Source organism: Sorex fumeus, unplaced genomic scaffold (genome assembly GCF_029834395.1).
Source record: "Sorex fumeus unplaced genomic scaffold, SorFum_2.1 ptg000122l, whole genome shotgun sequence".
Lineage (NCBI taxonomy): Eukaryota > Metazoa > Chordata > Mammalia > Eulipotyphla > Soricidae > Sorex > Sorex fumeus.
In genome coordinates, this window is record NW_026606179.1 from 9572719 (window position 1) to 9592065 (window position 19347).

The 19347-nt window shown below is 45.9% G+C and overlaps 1 protein-coding gene across 1 annotated transcript; it reads left to right on the forward strand.

Moving 5' to 3' along the window:
• Positions 1-768: 768 nt before the first annotated feature.
• LOC130043252 (vomeronasal type-1 receptor 4-like) lies at positions 769-1734 on the forward strand. Its single transcript, XM_056135502.1, has one exon. The coding sequence runs from the start codon at positions 769-771 to the stop codon at positions 1732-1734; it is 966 nt and encodes a 321-aa protein (XP_055991477.1).
• Positions 1735-19347: the final 17613 nt, after the last annotated feature.

The following is a 19347-nucleotide window of genomic DNA, read 5'->3' on the forward strand; positions in this document are numbered from 1 at the left end:
TTATAAAAAAATTTTCTATTAGATATTCACAAAATAGACCATTACAAATTTTTTTCATAATTGGGTTTCAAGCATACAATGTACCAGCACCCATACCTCCACCAATGCACACTTCCCACCACCAATGCCCCCTGTGTCCACACCACCATCCCCCAGCCCCCCACCCCCTTCACCTAGCCTCCTTGTATGGAAGGCATTTTCCTTCCTGCTCTCTCTCTCCTTTTCCTTGTATGCATTATGGTTTTCAATACACGTGTTAAGATGTCATGGTGTTTGTTCAGGGCATTCGGTATTTTTATTGGGACAGTAAGGCTGGAGTAGCATTTCGATTAGGTGGCAGTTTTACAGTGTGGATGTGATTTCTGAGGCTTCTGGAAGTACAGGGAGGTGGAGGGGAGTAGCCTATTCGAACCCCAAGTAAGCCTGGAGATTTCGGTCACAAAACCCGCATACCAAAATTTTAATCAGATTATATCTTCATGAAGTACATCCTGAGACTGTGGAGTCAAGTCGGAGATTATGGCGGCGATTTTGGATTGTGGAAACAAGTGGCTGCTGGGGGTTCTGCTTGAGCAGACACAGGCCAACCTGCCCTCCTCTGATTTACATGGCAAAATTTTTAAAGGCTAATATGATTAAGGACGGGAGGTCTCTTAAAATTCAATATTAGTAACATTTTCAATAGAAGCCAGAAGTACACTGCATATTACATTAAGGTCACATAAGCCATGTAACGCTGGTCTCTGTTTGCACACAGGAATTTTGACCATGAAGAGGAATGTCTCCAGTCTGGAAACCAGCAGCGTGACCTCTAGCCACTGGGCAGTGGGCATGATGTTTCTCATTCAGACCTTCGTGGGGGTCCTGGGGAATTTCTCTCTGTTGCTCCAATATGTCTCTCGTTCATTCACAGGGGCTAGGTTGAGGCCCACAGATTTGATTCTTAGACACCTGACCGTAGCCAACTGCTTGGTGATTCTCTCAAAAGGAGTCACCCAGACAACAGCAAGTTTGGGTCTGGAAGATTTCTTGGGGGATGCTGGGTGCAAAGTCATTTTCTACACCCACAGAATGGGCAGAGGTGTGTCCACAGGCAGCACTTGCCTCCTGAGTGTCTTCCAGATGGTCACCCTCAGGCCCTGGACCCCACGTTGGGCCGAGCTCAAGAACAGAGCCGCAAAGTACCTTGACTCCTCTTTGATGCTTAACTGGGTATTGAATCTGTTGATCAATGTTATGGTCACTGTGAGCATAACTGACAGATTGGGCAGAAAAAACATGACAGGACAAAGAGATTTGGGATACTGTTTTTCCTCTTTTCGTTATGAAATCTCAGCCTACATCTATACATCAGTGTTGTCATTCCCTGACTTCTGCTCTCTGGTCATCATGGTGTGGACTAGTGTCTCCATGGTGTCCATTCTGTACAGGCACAAGAGACAAGTCCAACACATTCACACCACTCGCGGCACCCCCACAGAGTTCCCAGAGACTAGGGCCACCCACAGCATCCTCGTGCTGCTCAGTGTCTTTGTGTCCTTGTACGCCCTCTCCTCCATCTTCCACGTGTGTCTCGGCCTTTCCCCAAGTCCCAGCTGGGTGCTGGTGAACACCTCTGCGCTGTCTGCTGCTTGCTTCCCCACTGTCTGCCCCTTTGTGCTCATGCGCCATCACCCCAGTATCATTGGGCGCTGCTGTGACACACGTGCCCCTCGTATCATCAGAAAAGATTAAGTCACATGTTTCCTTCTTTCTCTGAAGTTGTTTATTCACTCCTCTTCTTCAGAGACCTAAGCACTAAGAAACAGTCAGGATCCGGTGAAAAGTTTTGGGAACTTTGCCCTCAAAAGGAAATAGTCAAAAGAGTCACATCAGAAGTGAAACGTCATGTCTTGATTATGCAGACACTCTGATTCTTCAAATGCTATGACTGTTTCCAGTGGAGAAGCTCAGTCTATGCAGTGAAGACTTTAGGGCATAAAACAATCAGATATAATTGGGAATTTTTTGTGGTGTGTGAAATTCAGTACGGCGATTCAGACTTTCTATTCTCTGACACGGGGCTTCTCTGATGGCCCCCCTTGCGAGGATGTGTCTGTGAAATGATCATTCACAGAACTAAAGGGGAAATGAACCCGCAGGTTAGTGGAGTGGCCTGGGAGATGCCGACTTCGCTTTGGAGTGTAGATATTGTGGACCAGTATGAGTTTCCACTATTCCATCGTAGATGATCTCCCAGCCTGAGTGAATGCCCTGGAGAGCTGGGCATGCTTCAGGTTGTCATACGCTCATTTTGACATGCTTACATGCAAGCTTATTGTGACAAAGAGGAGAACAAGACAGGCTGCTGATTGTTTAAGTGTACAAGGGATCAACAAATACACAAAATATTGTGTCTCCAGGCTGGGAGAGTGTTGAGTGGTAGAATATCTTCACCATATGTTGTGGCCCCGAATCAAGCCAAAGCAGCAGATGCAGCTCCCCTCGTGATGTGGGGAAACCCCAGGTCACCACAGGGAAGAGCTCCTCACTCTAGACAGTATCAGCTGGGGACACGCTCCAAGGGCTGGGCTCATGCTCTGCATGCAGGAGCCCCAAGGTCAATTCCTTGTAACCACATGGTTCAACAAGGCTTCCAGGGAGAGATCCTGAGCACTGTGACAGGCGTAGTCCCTGAGCACCACTGGATGTGACCCCACCGCGTCCCAGCCCCTCACCATAGATACATATCTAGTGTCTTGGAGCAAGTCAGTTGCTACTGCAGGTTTTAAACTGCACAACGTCTTTTTTTTTTCTATACTGAGTAATTCTGCCAATTGGCAATGTTCTAAAAGCAGGCTCTCTGGGTACACGCTCCTGATTCAATGTGAGGAAGAATGTTGAGGTGGTTTGTCATTAGCTCTAAGGAGTTATAAATAACCAATGACAAAAGGAAGATGTTTCCAGTGTGCCAATTAGGACATCATAACCTTTGGACTTATGCCAGCAAAATGGATGCTGATTTGGGAAATATCACTATTTGTGTTTTTTGTGTTTTGGCCTCATCTGGTGGGCTCAGGAGCAACTCCCGGTACTGTGTTGGGGTTCACTCCTGGCAGTGCTCAGGGAACCCTATGGTGCTAGAAATGGAATTCAGTCCTCTTGAATGCAAAGCCTGTGCTTCAGTACACTGAGCTATCTCTGGAAAACCCCAAATATTGATGTAATATTGCTTAAAATAACATGAATCAAAGATTCATAACTTGAAGAATTCAAAATGGAAAGCATTCAAATCTTCAAAACTTGGGAGTGAAGAGATAGTATGGCAGGAAAGGCATTTTTTTTTCCTTGCATGGAGCTGACCTGGGTTTGATCTCCGTCATTCATATGGTCCCCAGAGCATCACCAGGAGTAATCCCTGAGCATTGCTGGGTATGGCCCCAAAACCAAGCAAAAACTTCCCTCTCCCCCCCAAAATTCCAAAATTTAAAATTCAGAACTTGAAACATTCAAAACTTAAAAGTGAGAATTAATCTGAACCAATGATGTGTGTTTTTGTTAACTCATATTTGTTTGACTGGTGCCTCAGGGCTGGAGCGATAGCACAGCGAGTAGGATGTTTGCCTTGCATGCGGCCAACCCAGGTTCAATTCCCAGCATCTCATATGGTCCCCCGAGTACTGCCAGGTGTAATTCCTGAGTTTAGAGGCAGGAGTAACCCCTGTGCATCGCCCGATGTGACCTAAAAAGCAAAACAAAAAAATTTTTTTGACTGGTGCCTCAAGCACCAAGACAGACAAGAGTCTATAGCCTTAGGGTAACGAAGATTCTCTTCCTACACCTCTCTTCCCTTCCTCCTCTTCCTCTTTTTCTTTTTTCTTTACCTAATTGTGCTCCACCTTCTCCTCCTTCTGCCACACCTGTTGATGCTCAGAGCTTATTACTGACTCTTGACTCAGGTATCACTCCTGGTGGGGCTTTGAGGATCTTATGGGGTGCTGGGATTCAAACTCAGGTCAGCTGCATTCAGTGCAAGTCCCTACTTGCTGTACAATCTCTCCAGCCCCAAGAGTGATACCCTGAACTAGTTGTCTTGTTCATTGTTCATGAAATATGGTGGCAAATTTCTACCATGAGTTCATACAACCTAAAGTTGTTTGAGCACTGAGAACATTCCATTCTCCCTGGAAGCTGCCAGCTCCCCCCATGGATGGAAGTGAAGGAAGCAACAGTTTGCATTGGGACCATGGACAGCTAAGTGGGCGTGGTAATAGGTCCCCAGAAACTCCCCTACCTGAAGCGAATGCTCCATCTTCAACTCAGGAGTGGCACTATCCTGAAACATATGAGCATGGCAAAATGATCAGCTGAGTTGAGGAGGCATTCAGAGACCCAGCAATTCACAGAATAAAGTCATGGCATTTAGTTAGTTAGTTAGTTAGTTAGTTAGTTAGTAAGTTATGGCTTGTGGTGTCACCAATGCGGATACTCAGGGATTACTCCTGGCTCTGCAATCAGGATTACTCCTGGCAGTGCTCAGGGGACCATATGGGATTTTCGGTGCTCGCACCCTTGTCAGCCACCTGCAAGGCAAACTCCCTCCCCACCATGCCATTTCTCTGGCCGCACATCATGAAATTTACATCAGGCCACTCTGTATGACTCAGTGCAAAATCATGGGAACGTATGGACACTGGGTGAGAGCAACACGATCCCCAAGTGCCTAGGAATCTCTTAGAACTTACTCCTGGGAAACAAGCTTATGCAGACCACCTCATCATACATGGTCAGGGCTAGGAGGAACTAGTTGGTCCAAACAGAATGGGAAATGAGGGTGATCTCATTTTACTCGCTTCAGGAAGTCTGTGAGCTTAACAGCATTTTCACCCCGCCTCACACTTTCTGCACATTAATTTCTAGTTACAGAAACAAAATAAGACTCCAAAGACATTATTCACATCACCAGTAAGAATTTCCTATTCGAGGTCTATTCACTGACCTACCTATCTAATAGATGAGATGAAATTCTTTTTTGAATTATTTTTTATTGAATCACTGTGACATATTTACAAGCTTTCATGTTTGAGTTACAAACAACATGATCAAACACCCATTCCTCCACCAGTGCACATTCCCACCACCAACACCCCCAATATACCCACCCTTTCCCACTTTCCCACTGCCTCCATGGCAAACAATATTCCCCATACTCTCTCTCTACTTTTGGGCATTATGGTTTGCAGTAAAGATACTGAGAGGTTATCATGTTTGGTCCATTATCTACTTTCAGCACAAATCTCCCATCCCAACCGATTCCTCCAGTCATCATTTTCTTAGTGATTCCTTTACTATTCCATCTGCCTTCTCCCCTCCACTCATGAGGCAGGCTTCCAAATATTGAGGAATATTTCTGGCCCTTGTATCTACTGTACTTGGGTGTCAATCCCATGTTATATTATTTTATACTCCACAAATGAGTATAAAATACTTCTATGTCTGTCCCTCTCTTTCTGACTCATTTCACTTAGTATGATACTCTCTATGCCTATCCACTTATAAGCAAATTTCATGACTTCATGAGATGAAATTCTGAGCTGTAATAATGCAGACTCTTGCACCTTCAGACAGATGACAGACTCATATGTATACATGCAACACAGATCAGCATCTACGACAAAACAAAGTCATGCACTTATGTCACTTACATGCAAACACACACATCCGTACAGACCCACTCACATCCATAAAAGAGATTACAGGAACTTATGTAACTGTGGCTGTATTTCAGTCACAGAAGAGACTGTGCTGAGGTGGGAAACATTCTAATCACAGTTCTGGATGCTGCAGTTGGGAGCACCCGGCCTCACTTACCCACCCCAAACCAGCAGCCCCTGGGACCACACTGGCCTGTGAGACGAAAGCAGCAAGAGGGTGAGACCTAGGGTGACAAAAAGATTTTGGGGGGAGGGGAAGAGAGAAAAGGTCCTGCAGAGAGCGGGGACACTGGGTCAGAGGGCATACACGAGACAACAGAGGATCCAAGGGCTCACTCTCCTGGGGCTCCAGAGGCCGATGGCCACCAACAAGATGGCTGACCCGACAGATATTTCTCTTATGTTCTGGAACTGACAGAGGCCAGAAGTGAGTTGCTGGCAGGAGCATGTCCCAAGTGAAGCCTCAGGAGCAAGTTTGTGGAGGCTGTTTCAGGGATCCAAGTCATCAAATGATACTTTTCAAAATCAGCATGGGGACCAGGGTACGGTTCAAGTAATTGAGTTCTGTGTCTGTCCTACTATGGGACAGACACAACCGCACCTAACCTCTGGCTACACCGCAGCACTGCGAGTGAAAATACAGTGTTTCTCATCAAGCAAGGTAGTTTTTTTTTTTATCTGTACAAGATGAGTTTTCCTCCTTGTACTGGTTATGCCAATTAACAATACTGTAAGTTGTGTATGTCGGGGGTAAATTCCATCTTCAGAGTGAGGAGATTCAGGCTGGAAGTAGGTGATCAATTTGCATTTAACAAGAGGTAGCTTCATTGGGGTGCCTCTGGGGACTTTGCAGCTCTCAGAATTATGAGAACAAATGAGTATTCTTTTTGGAAAATTCGCATAGGGCTGGAGCGATAGCACAGCGGGTAGGGCGGTCGCCTTACAAGCGGCCAACATGGCCGACCCGAGTTCGATTCCTCCGCCCCTCTCGGAGAGCCCGGCAAGTTACCGAGAGTATTCGATATGCCAGGCACAGTAACAACAAAGTCTCCAGTGGAGACGTTACTGGGCCCACTTGAGCAAATCGCATTTCTAGAGCTCCAAAATCTCATTCCAAATTGATTTTAAAACTTGATTTTAGTTCTATAGCTTACAGTGTTATTAGTGATGGTCTTTTTGCACACAAGTCCAACACTGCATCCCTCACCAGTGTACCCATCTCCCTCCCCAAGAATCTCAGCACCCTTCGATCCCAACATACCCCCCTCACGTAGGGTTGCCACGAATGAAACAGTCTGGTACAGAACCACCCCATCTTCACCCACCCTGTGCCAACACATGCATGATGTTACATATGTAACATAAATTACATATTGTTATACTTATCCGTTAGAGAAACGAATCTATGAACCTATTGCCAGGAAGGAAATCCCCGTATCCAACTCAATCTAGGAAAGATAAACTGTTATGTGAACGTTCGTTCATTCAGAGGTGGTGAGACAAGGAACGCGAGAGAAATTTATTTTATAGAGGGTCCAGGTTCTCTCAGACCTGACAAAGGTAGAGACCCCCAAAATCTCCTCTTACTACCATCCTACAGTTCATACTCTAAAGGGCTCAATACAGTGAGGTCATCAACAAAGAAGTTACAGGAAGAACATGCAAAGCTGAAAACTTTTCTGCATACTGAAAACAAACAAGCTAAGTACCTAGGATCTGCATAATGACAACAAACAAGCTAAGTAAGCACCAAGGATCTGTGAGAAAAGGAAGATTGATAATTTCAGTGTACTGAAATTTATGAAATTATTTACTAAGGCAAGCAAAAGAAAAAGATGTTCAGCCTCATCCAAACCAGTCAGGACACACGAGAAATCTCACCCATTTTCATGGGTCCCTCTGTTCCCGCCCATTGTACGGTACAGTCTACATGGTCTCATCCTAATAGCTAAGTCCAGTCCCAACAATAAACAAAGAGGACCAGTTCCAGGGGATGGAAAGGATTAAGTCACAACATGCACGTGAAGTCGGCAACCAGTGCTGTGGACACAGGGCACCTCACAGACCTGGAGTAGAGAGAAGATGCTCAGTAAACATTGCTTTCGAGATTGAAGATGTGGATTTTCCCCCAAATTGTCTTGCTCTGACTCCATTCCCTTCTCTAGGTCAGTTCAACTGGTGATTCAGGTGAACTCTCACTGCAGGGGGAGCTATAGTGGCCTTTAAGAAAACCAGCATCATCGATGTTGTGGTCATGGGTCGTAAATGGGATCCAGGAGAGCTGGTCCCACCTGCCCTAGCTTAAACTGCTAGGGAAATACTCTGGCCAGCAGATATGCCCTGCATCCTCTCAGTGAAATTGTCTTCTCCATGGACTCAAGATTTTCCTACAAAGGATTCTTTCGAGAGGCTAACCAGGAGGTTCTAATTGTTGTCAGCAGTTGACAACCTTTATTCAATAATGAGCCTGGGTCCCCAAGTCTCCCTCCTTGTACTTCTGCCCTGGTGATGTGATATTTGCGGCTCAGAGGGGAGGGTAGGTCAATACACCCCACCCAACCCGGGCGAGTCCGTCTGTCACACACAGTGGCAGTGGTGTTTATCAGGACAAACATGTCACAGAAGTTCTGGGAGTGACTGGGAGAAGAGTCTGTGAGGACGGAGGCACATCTGAGTATGAGTAAGCAATCAGTGGGTACAAGATTTCTTGTGGGACGCAAAGGGCTCCAGCTGTGGAGACACCAGGAAGGTAAACCAAGGCTGACAGGAATGAGGGTTCCAAACAATGCCCAAGGCCACCACCTGCCAGCACTGCAGCTTAGTCTAGGTCGGAGTGGGGGAGGAGAAGGGGTTCCCACCTTATCGGTTCTACACTCTCGTAGAAATGAAACCCAGATTTGCAGCGAAAGGATTATGTTCTGAAATCCATCCTGGGATACTATTCAGCAAATGCAATTTCAGGGGTACGGGATGGTGCCTGCAATCTGTCTCTGCAGGCGATAAAGGGCTAGTGGAGTCTGGCTGTCCTCATAGAACTAGTGTGTTTACATGTCAGTAAGTGGAGTAGAAATAACGCTCTTAAATGTTCGCTGAGGGACCCTCATGAAGGCATCAATTCCCCTCCTGGGAACATGAATGCTATGCTAAGTAGGATGAGACACTTCCCCAGTGAAAGTGGAAAGGGAACTTGCAATGAAAGCAACTAGTATTGTTTTGTGGTCAGCATGGTCAGACGCACCTGCACCATGCAACACGTTTCTTGGTTTAACTTTTAAAAATCTCACTCCCAGGCTCAACACACAGTTCTCAGCATCTATGTTTTAGACCATGCACAGGGCTCTACTGATATCATCAAGTAAAATGATGTATCAATGAGCGCCATGAGAAAAGGCAAGTCTGATCTGAGGAACAGGCATTTCTTGGAAATAATATTTTGTGAAAAAGTAAAGTTCCATATGTTCCAGCTATAATCTCAATGCAGATGTGTCACCAACTGATAATACTGTTCATTGCTGTGATTGGTGGCACTGTTGACCCAAACTGAGTGACAGGAATGAGTCCTTTCACACCTCCTGTCAAGGATGAAGCCCCGTCAGCCCGGGCAGGTGCTTTCACTCTAACTTGGTTGCTGCACTAACCCAGAGGCTGATCTAGAAGACCACTGCAGTAATTCGCGAATCACAGAATGAGTCCAATGCATAAACTTGTGACAACAAAGAAGATTACCTAAAGGCTAATGATCAAGGCTAATAAATTAATACCCTGTCAGCATGGGCCAACTTCTTATACTTCTGGAAGCTTTGGCATTCACATCCACACACCAAAGCTGCCACCCAGTTAAAAAAGCTATTCCAGTGTTATCTTTTTCCTGATAAAAAATACTGGACACCCTGACTCCTAGTACCTGTATTGCAAACCATAGTACACAAAAGGAGAGAGAAAAAGAAGAAAAGTGCCTCCCAATTAAGCAGACTGTGTGTGTGTTTGGGGGGGGGGGGGAAATGGGGGTAGTGGGACAGTGACGGGAGACATTGGTGGTAGAGAATTTACACTGGTGGAGGGATGGTTGTTGTATCATTGTATGACTCAAACCCAATTATAAACAGCTTTCTATCTCACGGATATTTAAAAAATTATTTAAAAGAAACATAATACCTAAATGATGATTGTTCTTCCCCACCTTGAGTAACCAGAGTAGCAAAGCTGAATATAGAATTGCACTGCTCAGAAATGGCACACTCTCTTGAGTGCCATGTGTGCATGGTGACAAGGAACGACTCTGGTTTGACCCTATCTTTCTCCTTAGAATGATCTCTCTGTGTGTCCAATGTCTGTAAAGTAAAAAAGGCCCTCCCGTTGATCATCGATTTGCTCGAGCGGGCCCAGTAACGTCTCCATTGGAGACTTTGTTATTGCTGTGTCTGGCATATCGAATACTCTCGGTAGCTTGCCGGGCTCTCCAAGAGGGGCGGAGGAATCGAAATCGAACTCGGGTCGGCCATGTTGGCTGCGTGCAAGGCAGACGCCCTACCCGCTGTGCTATCGCTCCAGTTCGATTCCTCTGCCCCTCTTGGAGTGCCCGGCAAGCTACCGAGAGTATTCGATATGCCAGACACAGTAACAACAAAGTCCAATATATGATCATGTAAAATTCCACTGTATGTGCACTGTTCACATCATCATTCAAACAAGCCACTCTCAAGGCATGGCGGGTCAGGTATTGGAATCTCTCTAGAGGAGGGTCATACTACGAGTATGACAGGGACCAAGAACACAGATTGCTGTGTTTATATTACATCATCCATGTAATGCTGGCATGCAGCATTTGCCCATAGAGATAATGACCATGAAAAGGGACTTCACACATCTGGAAATCAGCAGCATGACCTCCAGCCACTGGGAAGTGGGCATGATGTTTGTCATTCAGACTCTCGTGGGGGTCCTGGGACATTTCTCTCTGCTGTTCATTATGTCTCCCATTCTGTCACGGGGGGCAAGTTGAGGCCCACCAATTTGATTCTCAGACACCTGACTGTAACCAACTGTTTGGTGATTCTCTCGAAATGAGTCACCCAGATCACAGCACGTTTGGGGGTGGAAGATTTCCTGAGGAATTCTGGATGCAAAGCCGTTTTCTACACCCACATAGTGGGCAGAGGTGTCCATGGACAGCATGTGCCTCCGAAGTATGTTCCAATGGTCACCCTAAGCCCTAGTCATCACACTGGGCCGAGCTCAAGCACAGAGCCGCCTTGACTCCACTTTGATGCTGAACTGGGTGTTGGACCCGTTGATCATCTGGACCTATTCTTTAAATAAAATGGGTAAAATGAGTATTAAAATATCACTAGAAAAAATAATCTTGGGTATTGTTATACTGCTAATCAAGATGAAATAAGGAACTGGCTCACTCTCACATTTCTAATAACTCCTGACTTTTGTTCTCTGGGCAATATGGTGTGAGTAAGTGTCTCCAGGATGTACATGTTGGACAGGTACAAGAGACAGGTCCAACATGTCCACACCACTAGCAGAACCCCGGCAGATTCCTCCGAGACCAGGGCCACCCACAGCATCCTTGTGCTGGTCAGCACCTTTGTGTCTGTGTATGCCCTCTCCTCCATCTTCCACGTGTGTCTCAGCCTCTCCCCGAGTCCCAGCTGGGTGCTGGTGAATGTGTCTGGTGCTGTCCATTGCGTGTTTCCCCACCACCTGTTTCTTTGTGCTCAGGTGCCATCACCCCAGTTTCTCTGGCTCTGCAGTGACAGAGATGTCCCTCGGGTCTTCAGAAAAGTCCTGTACACAGTATTTCCACACTTTGAAAACACAACAATATTTTTCATTTTTCTATAATATGCCCAAGGTACTGTCATCTCAGACTAGGATCTGATTGTTTTCCTTCTCCAATGTAGAAGTGACTTATTCACATCAGTAGGAACAGATTCATTCCACTGCCTTAAATACAAACATCTCAGTGATGCGTGTTTGTGAATAAAATACCTCATCAAAATTCTTCTGGTTTGTTGCACATTTACACCCTACATTATACTGAAAGCTCTCCCTATGCTTCATATACGGGAACATGGATGGTGGTTGGACGCATGTGGATGTTCTGAGCACAGAGCCAGGAGTCAGCCCCGAGCAGTGCCAGCTTAGGCCCCAGGAGAAAAGAAACCCCAACCCGCAAAACAACTTTTTAACTATACTATGAAAATTGATATCAGCCGCCTGCTGTGTGTAGACCACACATCATTAGGCAACTGATTGCAAAAATAATATAAAATTATGGAGCAGGGAACTTCCTCAAATGGCTTCTGTGTGCTTACTGCATGGTGAGACAGGACTCAATCCCTAGGATCACACCAGCCCTCATGGACCTAGCCAAGTGTGGGCCCAAAACAACAAACAGAATGAACCATGAAAAAAGACACTGGTAGTTTCACAGAAATTTCAGGGCTCACGCAGCTGCCACATCCCATACTCTAAAATGTTTCAGAGTGTTTGGATGATTCTTGTTGAAGAGGGAAGTGCTGGTATGTCTTCTCTCCACAGTGCTTGGTTTGGGCTCACCTTGCACAGCTTGTGGATCGTGGCTTTCACCTCTGCACTCTCTCCAACCCACAGTACTCTCCTATTCATAGCACTGAGCTATGCATCTGCATAGTTCGTGCATTTGCTCTTCCGTGGTCCACAAAGCATGAGCAGGAACTCCACAGTATAACCTCTACTTGTGCTGACATCCCGGGACTGTAGCCCACCCAAGAGTCATGAGTTCCTATGACCCCCACTCTGTCAATCTGTCTCAATCTTAGGAAAATCTTGCAGGTCCTAACTAAAGGTGAGACTTCTTGCCATTCATTGGTCCCATGGACTGAAGGGAGGGAAGGCTCCGGGGTGGGGAGACACTGAGATACAACTGTTCAGGCAGGCCCACAAGGGGTGGGAAGGAAGCTCAAGCAAGCTGCAGCTTGCTTGCAGGATCTTCCTCTCCAGTGACTTCCCGAGTCCCTTCAGGTGCTCATTCAGGAAAACCCCACTTCAAGGGCACCCACACATGCTCCCAGCACTTTCAAAGGCACAGAAAACAAAGCTCCCAGGCTGGAGTGAGAGTATATTTGGTGGGATGTTTGTCTCTCACTTAGCCAACCCAGTTTCAATCGCTGGCATCTCATAAGGTACCCGTGTACCACAAGGAGTAATTTCTGATTGCAGAGCCATGAGTGACACCTGAGAACTGCCGGGGTGTGACCCAGAAAGCCAAAAAATATAAATAGGGAAAAAAAGCAAACAAAGTTTTCTCTTGCCTGGACGGTGGCTCATTCTAGGCTCAGAGATGGACATGAAACTGTGGCTTTTGGGTTCCCTACTCAGTGGCTTCCCCTGCCATTCTGTGGACAGGGCAGCACTGAATTGACCCATGGACATTCACCTGCAGCGCAGTTCCTGCTTTGTGCTCTCGGCTCAGGGCAGGGGGCAGCTTCAGACACTCAGATACTCTGTGGCCTACAGCCTTACCAAGCCCAGGAGGCTGGGATCATGACTGACAGTCATTTCTCCAACTCACCTGCTGGAGGCCAGGCAGATGTCACCACTGCAAAGCTGCATCTCTAGTCTCCCTCTGCACAGAAATGAAGGAATGTTCCAAGCACTTGTGTGAGACGTGACCCCGCAGGTATGTGAGGGGTGTTCCTAGAGCCTGTCTCTCGGTTCACAGACCACACGTCCCGCTGGTATTAGCAGATCGAATGTTTGTTTCTCTACACATTTCCCATGCTGAGACGATCTAACCCCAATTTGGTGGGATAAGAAGTGGGTCTTTTACAGGTGACTGCAAGGGAGGAATCCTCCGCCTGCAATTAGCTAATGTCCAGGAAGGTCAGAGGTTTATCAAATTGACCCTGAGCAGAACTCAGGAAAAGCAAGATGGAAGCTACATAATGACAAACACGAAATTCCTACCAGGAAGCTCTTCCATTCAGATCCCCACAGGTTGATTCAGTACTTGTCTTTTTCGTTCAAAATATACTGTGGCCCTCCTGGGAATATATCCCAGAGAGGGACAAAGTATAGTCGAAGTGACATCTGCACTTGTTTGTTCATCGCAGCACTCTTTACAATAGCCAGAATCTGGAAAAAACCTGAGTGCCCGAGAACAGATGACTGGTTAAAGAAACTTTGGTACAATTACACAATGGAGTACTATGTAGCTGTTAGAAAAGATGAAGTCATGAAATTTACATACAAGTGGTACAATATGGAAAGTATCATGCTAAGTGAAATGAGTCAGAAAGAGAGGGATAGACATAGAAAGATTGCATTCATCTGGGGGATATAAAGTAACAAAGTATGAGATTAATACCCAAGAATAGCTGAGATCAGCACCAGGAGGATTACTCCATAACTTAGAGGCCAGCCGGGTATCCTAGAGGAAAGGGCAGTTCAGATAGAGAAGGGAGCACCAAATAAAGGATGTTTGGAGGATCCTCTCAGGAGGGGAGATGCATGTCGAATGTAGACTATGGCCTGAACATGTTTGCCACTCAATGCCTCTTTTGCAGACCACAACACCCAAAAGGAGAGAGAGAACACAGGGGATTGCCCTGCCAAAGAGACAGGGGGGATGGGGGGATGGGGGTGGGAGGGATATTATCCATGGTGGTGGAAAATGGGCACTGGTGGAGGGATGGGTACTTGATCATTGTATAATTGAAACCCAAGAACAAAAAATTATAAATATACAACTGTAAAAAAAAATAAAATAAAGGGAAAAAATTAAAAAAAAAAGAAGTGGGTCTTTTACAGGTGACTGCAAGGGAGGAATCCTCCGCCTGCAATTAGTTAATGTCCAGGAAGGTCAGAGGTTTATCAAATTGACCCTGAGCAGAACTCAGGAAAAGCAAGATGGGAGCTACATAATGACAAACATGAAATTCCTACCAGGAAGCTCTTCCATTCAGATCCCCACAGGTTGATTCAGTACTTGTCTTTTTCATTCAAAGTATACCGTGGCACTCCTGGGAATATATCCCAGAGAGGCAAAAAAGTATAGTCGAAGTGATATCTGCACTTGTTTGTTCATTGCAGCACTCTTGACAATAGCCAGAATCTGGAAAAAAAACCTGAGTGCCCAAGAACAGATGACTGGTTAAAGAAACTTTGGTACATTTACAAAATGGAGTACTATGTAGCTGTTAGAAAAGATGAAGTCATGAAATTCACATACAAGTGGTATTACATGGAAAGTATCATGTTAAGGGAAATGAGTCAGAAAGAGAGGGATAGACACAGAAAGATTGCATTCATCTGGGGAACATAAAGCAACAAAATGGGAGACTAACACCCAGGAGTGATTAGTACCAGGAATTTTTGCTCCACGACTTGGAGGCCAGCCACACGTGCTAGGGGAACAGGAAGCTCAGATAGAGAAAAGAGCACCAAATAAAGCGTGTTGGGAGGATCCTCCCAGGGTGGGAGACGCATGCTGAAAGTAGACTATAGACCAAACATGATTGCCACTCAATGCCTCTCTTACAAACTACAGGACCCAAAGAGAGAGAGAGAGAGAGAGAGAGAGAGAGAGAGAGAGAGAGAGAGAGAGAACAAAAGGGAATGCCCTGCCAAAAAGGCAAGGTGGGATGGGGGGATGGGGGATGGGAGGGACGCTGGGACCCATGGTGGTGGAGGATGGTAGAATGGACGCTGGTGGAAGGATGAGAACTTGATCATTGTATAACTGAAACCCAAGCACAAAAATTTGTAAGTCTATAACTGTACCTCATGGTGTTTCACTAATAAAAAAATAAATAAATAAATAAAAATAAATAAAATTTAAAAAAGGAATCCTGCCTTAGTGCTAATTACGGTCTGTCAATTCAAAACCATTGACGATAGTTTTCTTTAGAGATGACATTATAGATGGAATTTTCAGGATTATAAGGAGTGGGTTGTGCCTCTAATGTTCCTATACTTATAAGAAACTTTTGGTTGAGTATAAATCAAAGCATCATGCAACCTAGTGAAGTTATAGTGTATCCCGATGATAACAGTGGAATAGAAAGTTTTTCTAACTCTAGATTATGCTGTGCTTAATAGATATCATTGTGTCTTCTGAAAGCATTGTAGTTTGCAAGTTATTGAAAAACTGACTCCTTTTTTGTGGGGTGGAGGTTAGGGCCATATTTGATTATGCTCAGGACTTACTCCTGAGTTTGTGCTCGAGAATCTAACTGGGTTTGGCCACATGCAAATACCACCATACCCACTGTACTATCACGCTGGCCCATTGAGGAGTCTTTTGTGGTATATTTCTGGCTCCTGAAGTGGAAAGTTTCTTAGTGAATTCTGGCAAGTGAAGGACTAATTCTGGGAAAAGAGTCAATTGTCTATAAAACGTCGAAGGTAAGTCTGAGAAGGAACCAAGATGTATATAGAACTTTTTGTTTTGTTTTATATTAGGGCCACACCTGGTGGTGCCTAGGACTTACATCTGGCTCTGTGCTCAAGAATCCCCCTGGAGGCACTCAGAGAGCCATATGGGGCCCAGGGGACAAAAAGCCGGTCTGTTACTTGCAAGGTAAGTGATTTACCCACTATATTAACTCTTGGACCTATCTATAGGACATTTTAGACCAATTTCAAGAAGAAAGTGAAGATAAAGATCTAGCAATGAAACTGCAGCACTGAATGAGGAGTCTGTGAGCACCCTTGGAATGGTCTACTGTGTAGCGGGCTGCTGTCTCAGGCATTTCCGAGCTGCAGGCAGGGTTAGGCATCTCCTCCTGAGGCTAATATCAGATCACTTCACTCAACACCTAAAACTCCTTTTCAAATATCAATAGAAACTGGAGATTTTATATGTGCTTGCAGGGAAAGTTTAAGGTCAGTCACGTTTTGAGAGACACAGAAGAACTGAGAAAGGCGTGTCCCTCTCCTGGTCTACTATCCGGAAGACAATCGAGAGAAAGCACAAGCCCTCCAGTTCTGCTGATGATAAATCAAAGCATGAAGACAAATATGGGTCAGAAAAATGGATCAGTGGACTGGAGCTCACAGTCTGCCTGAGGGAGGCATGGGTTTGATCCCCAGGACTGCGTAGTCCCCTGAACCCCACCAGGAATGACTCCCAAGCACCAAACCAGGAGTCATCCATGTGAACAGCTGCTTGTGTCAAAAATAGCAACAACAAAACAATAACAAATTATTGGCATGAACATCAGGAATCCCATTGACCATCCTGGACTTTTAAGACAATTTTTCCAGGCCAGTGGGATAGTATAGTGGGTTTGGGTGCTTGCCATACATGTGATCAACATGAATTCGGTTCAAATCCCTGGCATCCCATATGGTCCTCCAAGTCTCTCCAGAAATGTCTCCTAACAGAGCTAGAGTGAATATTGAGCACTGCTTGTTGTGACCCCGAAACAAACAGCAACAACAACAGCAAAAGTTTATTTTCACCAACCGAGAGACATAAATGTCAAGACTACCAGGGCTCCCATGAAAGCACCTGAGCAGAACCCAGAGAGAAACACCCTTGGAATGAAGATTCTCCCATGTCCTTCCAGTGGTGCTGTGGCCTCAAAGAGAGGCTGCCAGAAGAGAGTTGCAGGTGAAGCTACTTCTGATGCTCTTCCTGTACAGAGCCCCTCAGAGCACATGTCGGCTTCACTTCCTGTCAGAGGCTGGGTCCTGCTTGCCAGGACACTGTCCTTTCTTATGGCTGGAGAGGCGCTGAAAGTCCTATAAACTTCACAAGGAAGTCTCCTTTCCTTATTTCACGCCCCTGACTCCAGGCTGTCCCCATGTTTTCTTGCTGTGAACCAGGAACTACGGTGTGGGTGTTAGTACTCATTCTGCCCGCCAGATACCCTTGTGCATCTCCTCCAAAGCCCTGCATGATTACAGTGAATCCTCCGCAGGTGTTTCTTCTTTTAAATACACGCACAGACACACATACACAAACGCACATTCATTCACGATCTGAAGTTATGAAAGTTCATGCCAGCCTGCAGGGAGAGCGCCAAGGGATCATGAGCTCCAGGTATGCACAGGAATGTAGGGCAATTCCTGGTCCTTCCTGGCCTCCAGAGCACCTTGGTTTGTTCTCAGCACTGCTGGGGATGCCCCAAACGAATAACAGCCAAACTTTCACAGTGCCTTTAGCCCCAGAAACAAAACCTTCTGCGAATCCCACCCCAACCAATCTGGTCACACTCTAATAAAGGAAAGATTTGTTCCTGTGGGTTTGACAAAACCACTGGGCAGGGGTGCCTGAATGCAGGCCCCATCCTCACCCTGCAAGTGTTGGGCTCCAGAAGACTCCAGCTCAGATCCTACGAGCAGCCCTCAAACTACTTCATAAGTATAATCAAAAACCCTGGGACCTCAGGGCACAAGGAAATTCCCAAGGATCTTCAATGTTCTGCCTGAAATGGGCACAGGGCAAAACTCTTTTCTTTTTCTCTTTGGGACTTGGTGCTCTCGGGCATCTGTTTCAGTGCCTGAAGTAACGATGTTGCTGGAGGACCACCTTTGAGGAATTCTCAGGTCACCCAGGGAGGTAATGGAAGGGGAACCCAGTGTTCATCAGAAAAACATCCATTGGTGCTGGGTTGACCATGGGGTGCGAGGGATCCAACCTCGGTTGGATCCATGTAAGTGACACTTGTACTATTTTTCCCCAAATAATAAATCTTTATTTCTCTATGTTGGTTTGGTTTTCCTGTTGTTGTTGGTTTGGGGCCACACGTAGCTGTGCTCAGGACTGAATGCTAATTCTCTCAGGGATAACTCCTGGTGGGGCTCTGGGAACTTGGGTAACTTGAAAATATGAACTCGGAGGCATGCTAAAAAGAATAAATAATATCTTTCACAAGTTTGCTATTCAAGAGCCTGCAAATATGTACTCAGGTTTTTCTTGCCTGTTTTCTTTTGAGGGGGGCCATATCCAGTGCTTCTCAGGCTTACTTCTGGCTCTATATCAGGGACCACTCCTGGTGGGGCTCAGGGACCATCTGAAGAGGAAACCGGGTCAGCTGCAGACAAGGAAAGCACTTCACCTACTATACTATGGCTCTGGCTCAAACTAGCACATTTTCACACGAGGAAAGAACGAATAGATGAGAGGCCATGGTTTCCTTTTCATCCACGTGGGTTCTTCTCCCAGGGATAGAAACAGAATGAAAAGCTGATCTAAGTTGGTCTCTATATTAATGAAGCCAAACAGGTGGGGTTTTTTGTTTGTTTGTTTTGTCTGTTTTTGTTTTTGGGCCACACCCAGTGGTGGTGCTCAGGGCTTACTCCTGGTTCTGCACATAGACATCAGTCCTGGTGGTGCATTGGTGACCAAATGGGGTATCGGGGATCAAATGCAGGTTGGCCTCGTGCAGGCTAGCACCCTCAACTCCTTAGGATCACTCTTATCCACAGGTATTTGTTTTGGTTTTGGGCCACTTCCTGCAGTGCTCAGGGTTGATTCCTAGCTCTGGGTTGGTGGGGATGGGGGATGGGGGGCGGGTCACTCCTGCTGCTGTCTGGGGGATCATATGTGGTGCCAGGGAGTGAACCTGGGTTCACCATGTGCAAGGAAAGCGCCTTACCTCAGGAATCTCTCCAACTCCCATATAGGAGTGATTCCTGAGCACAGAGAAGGTGC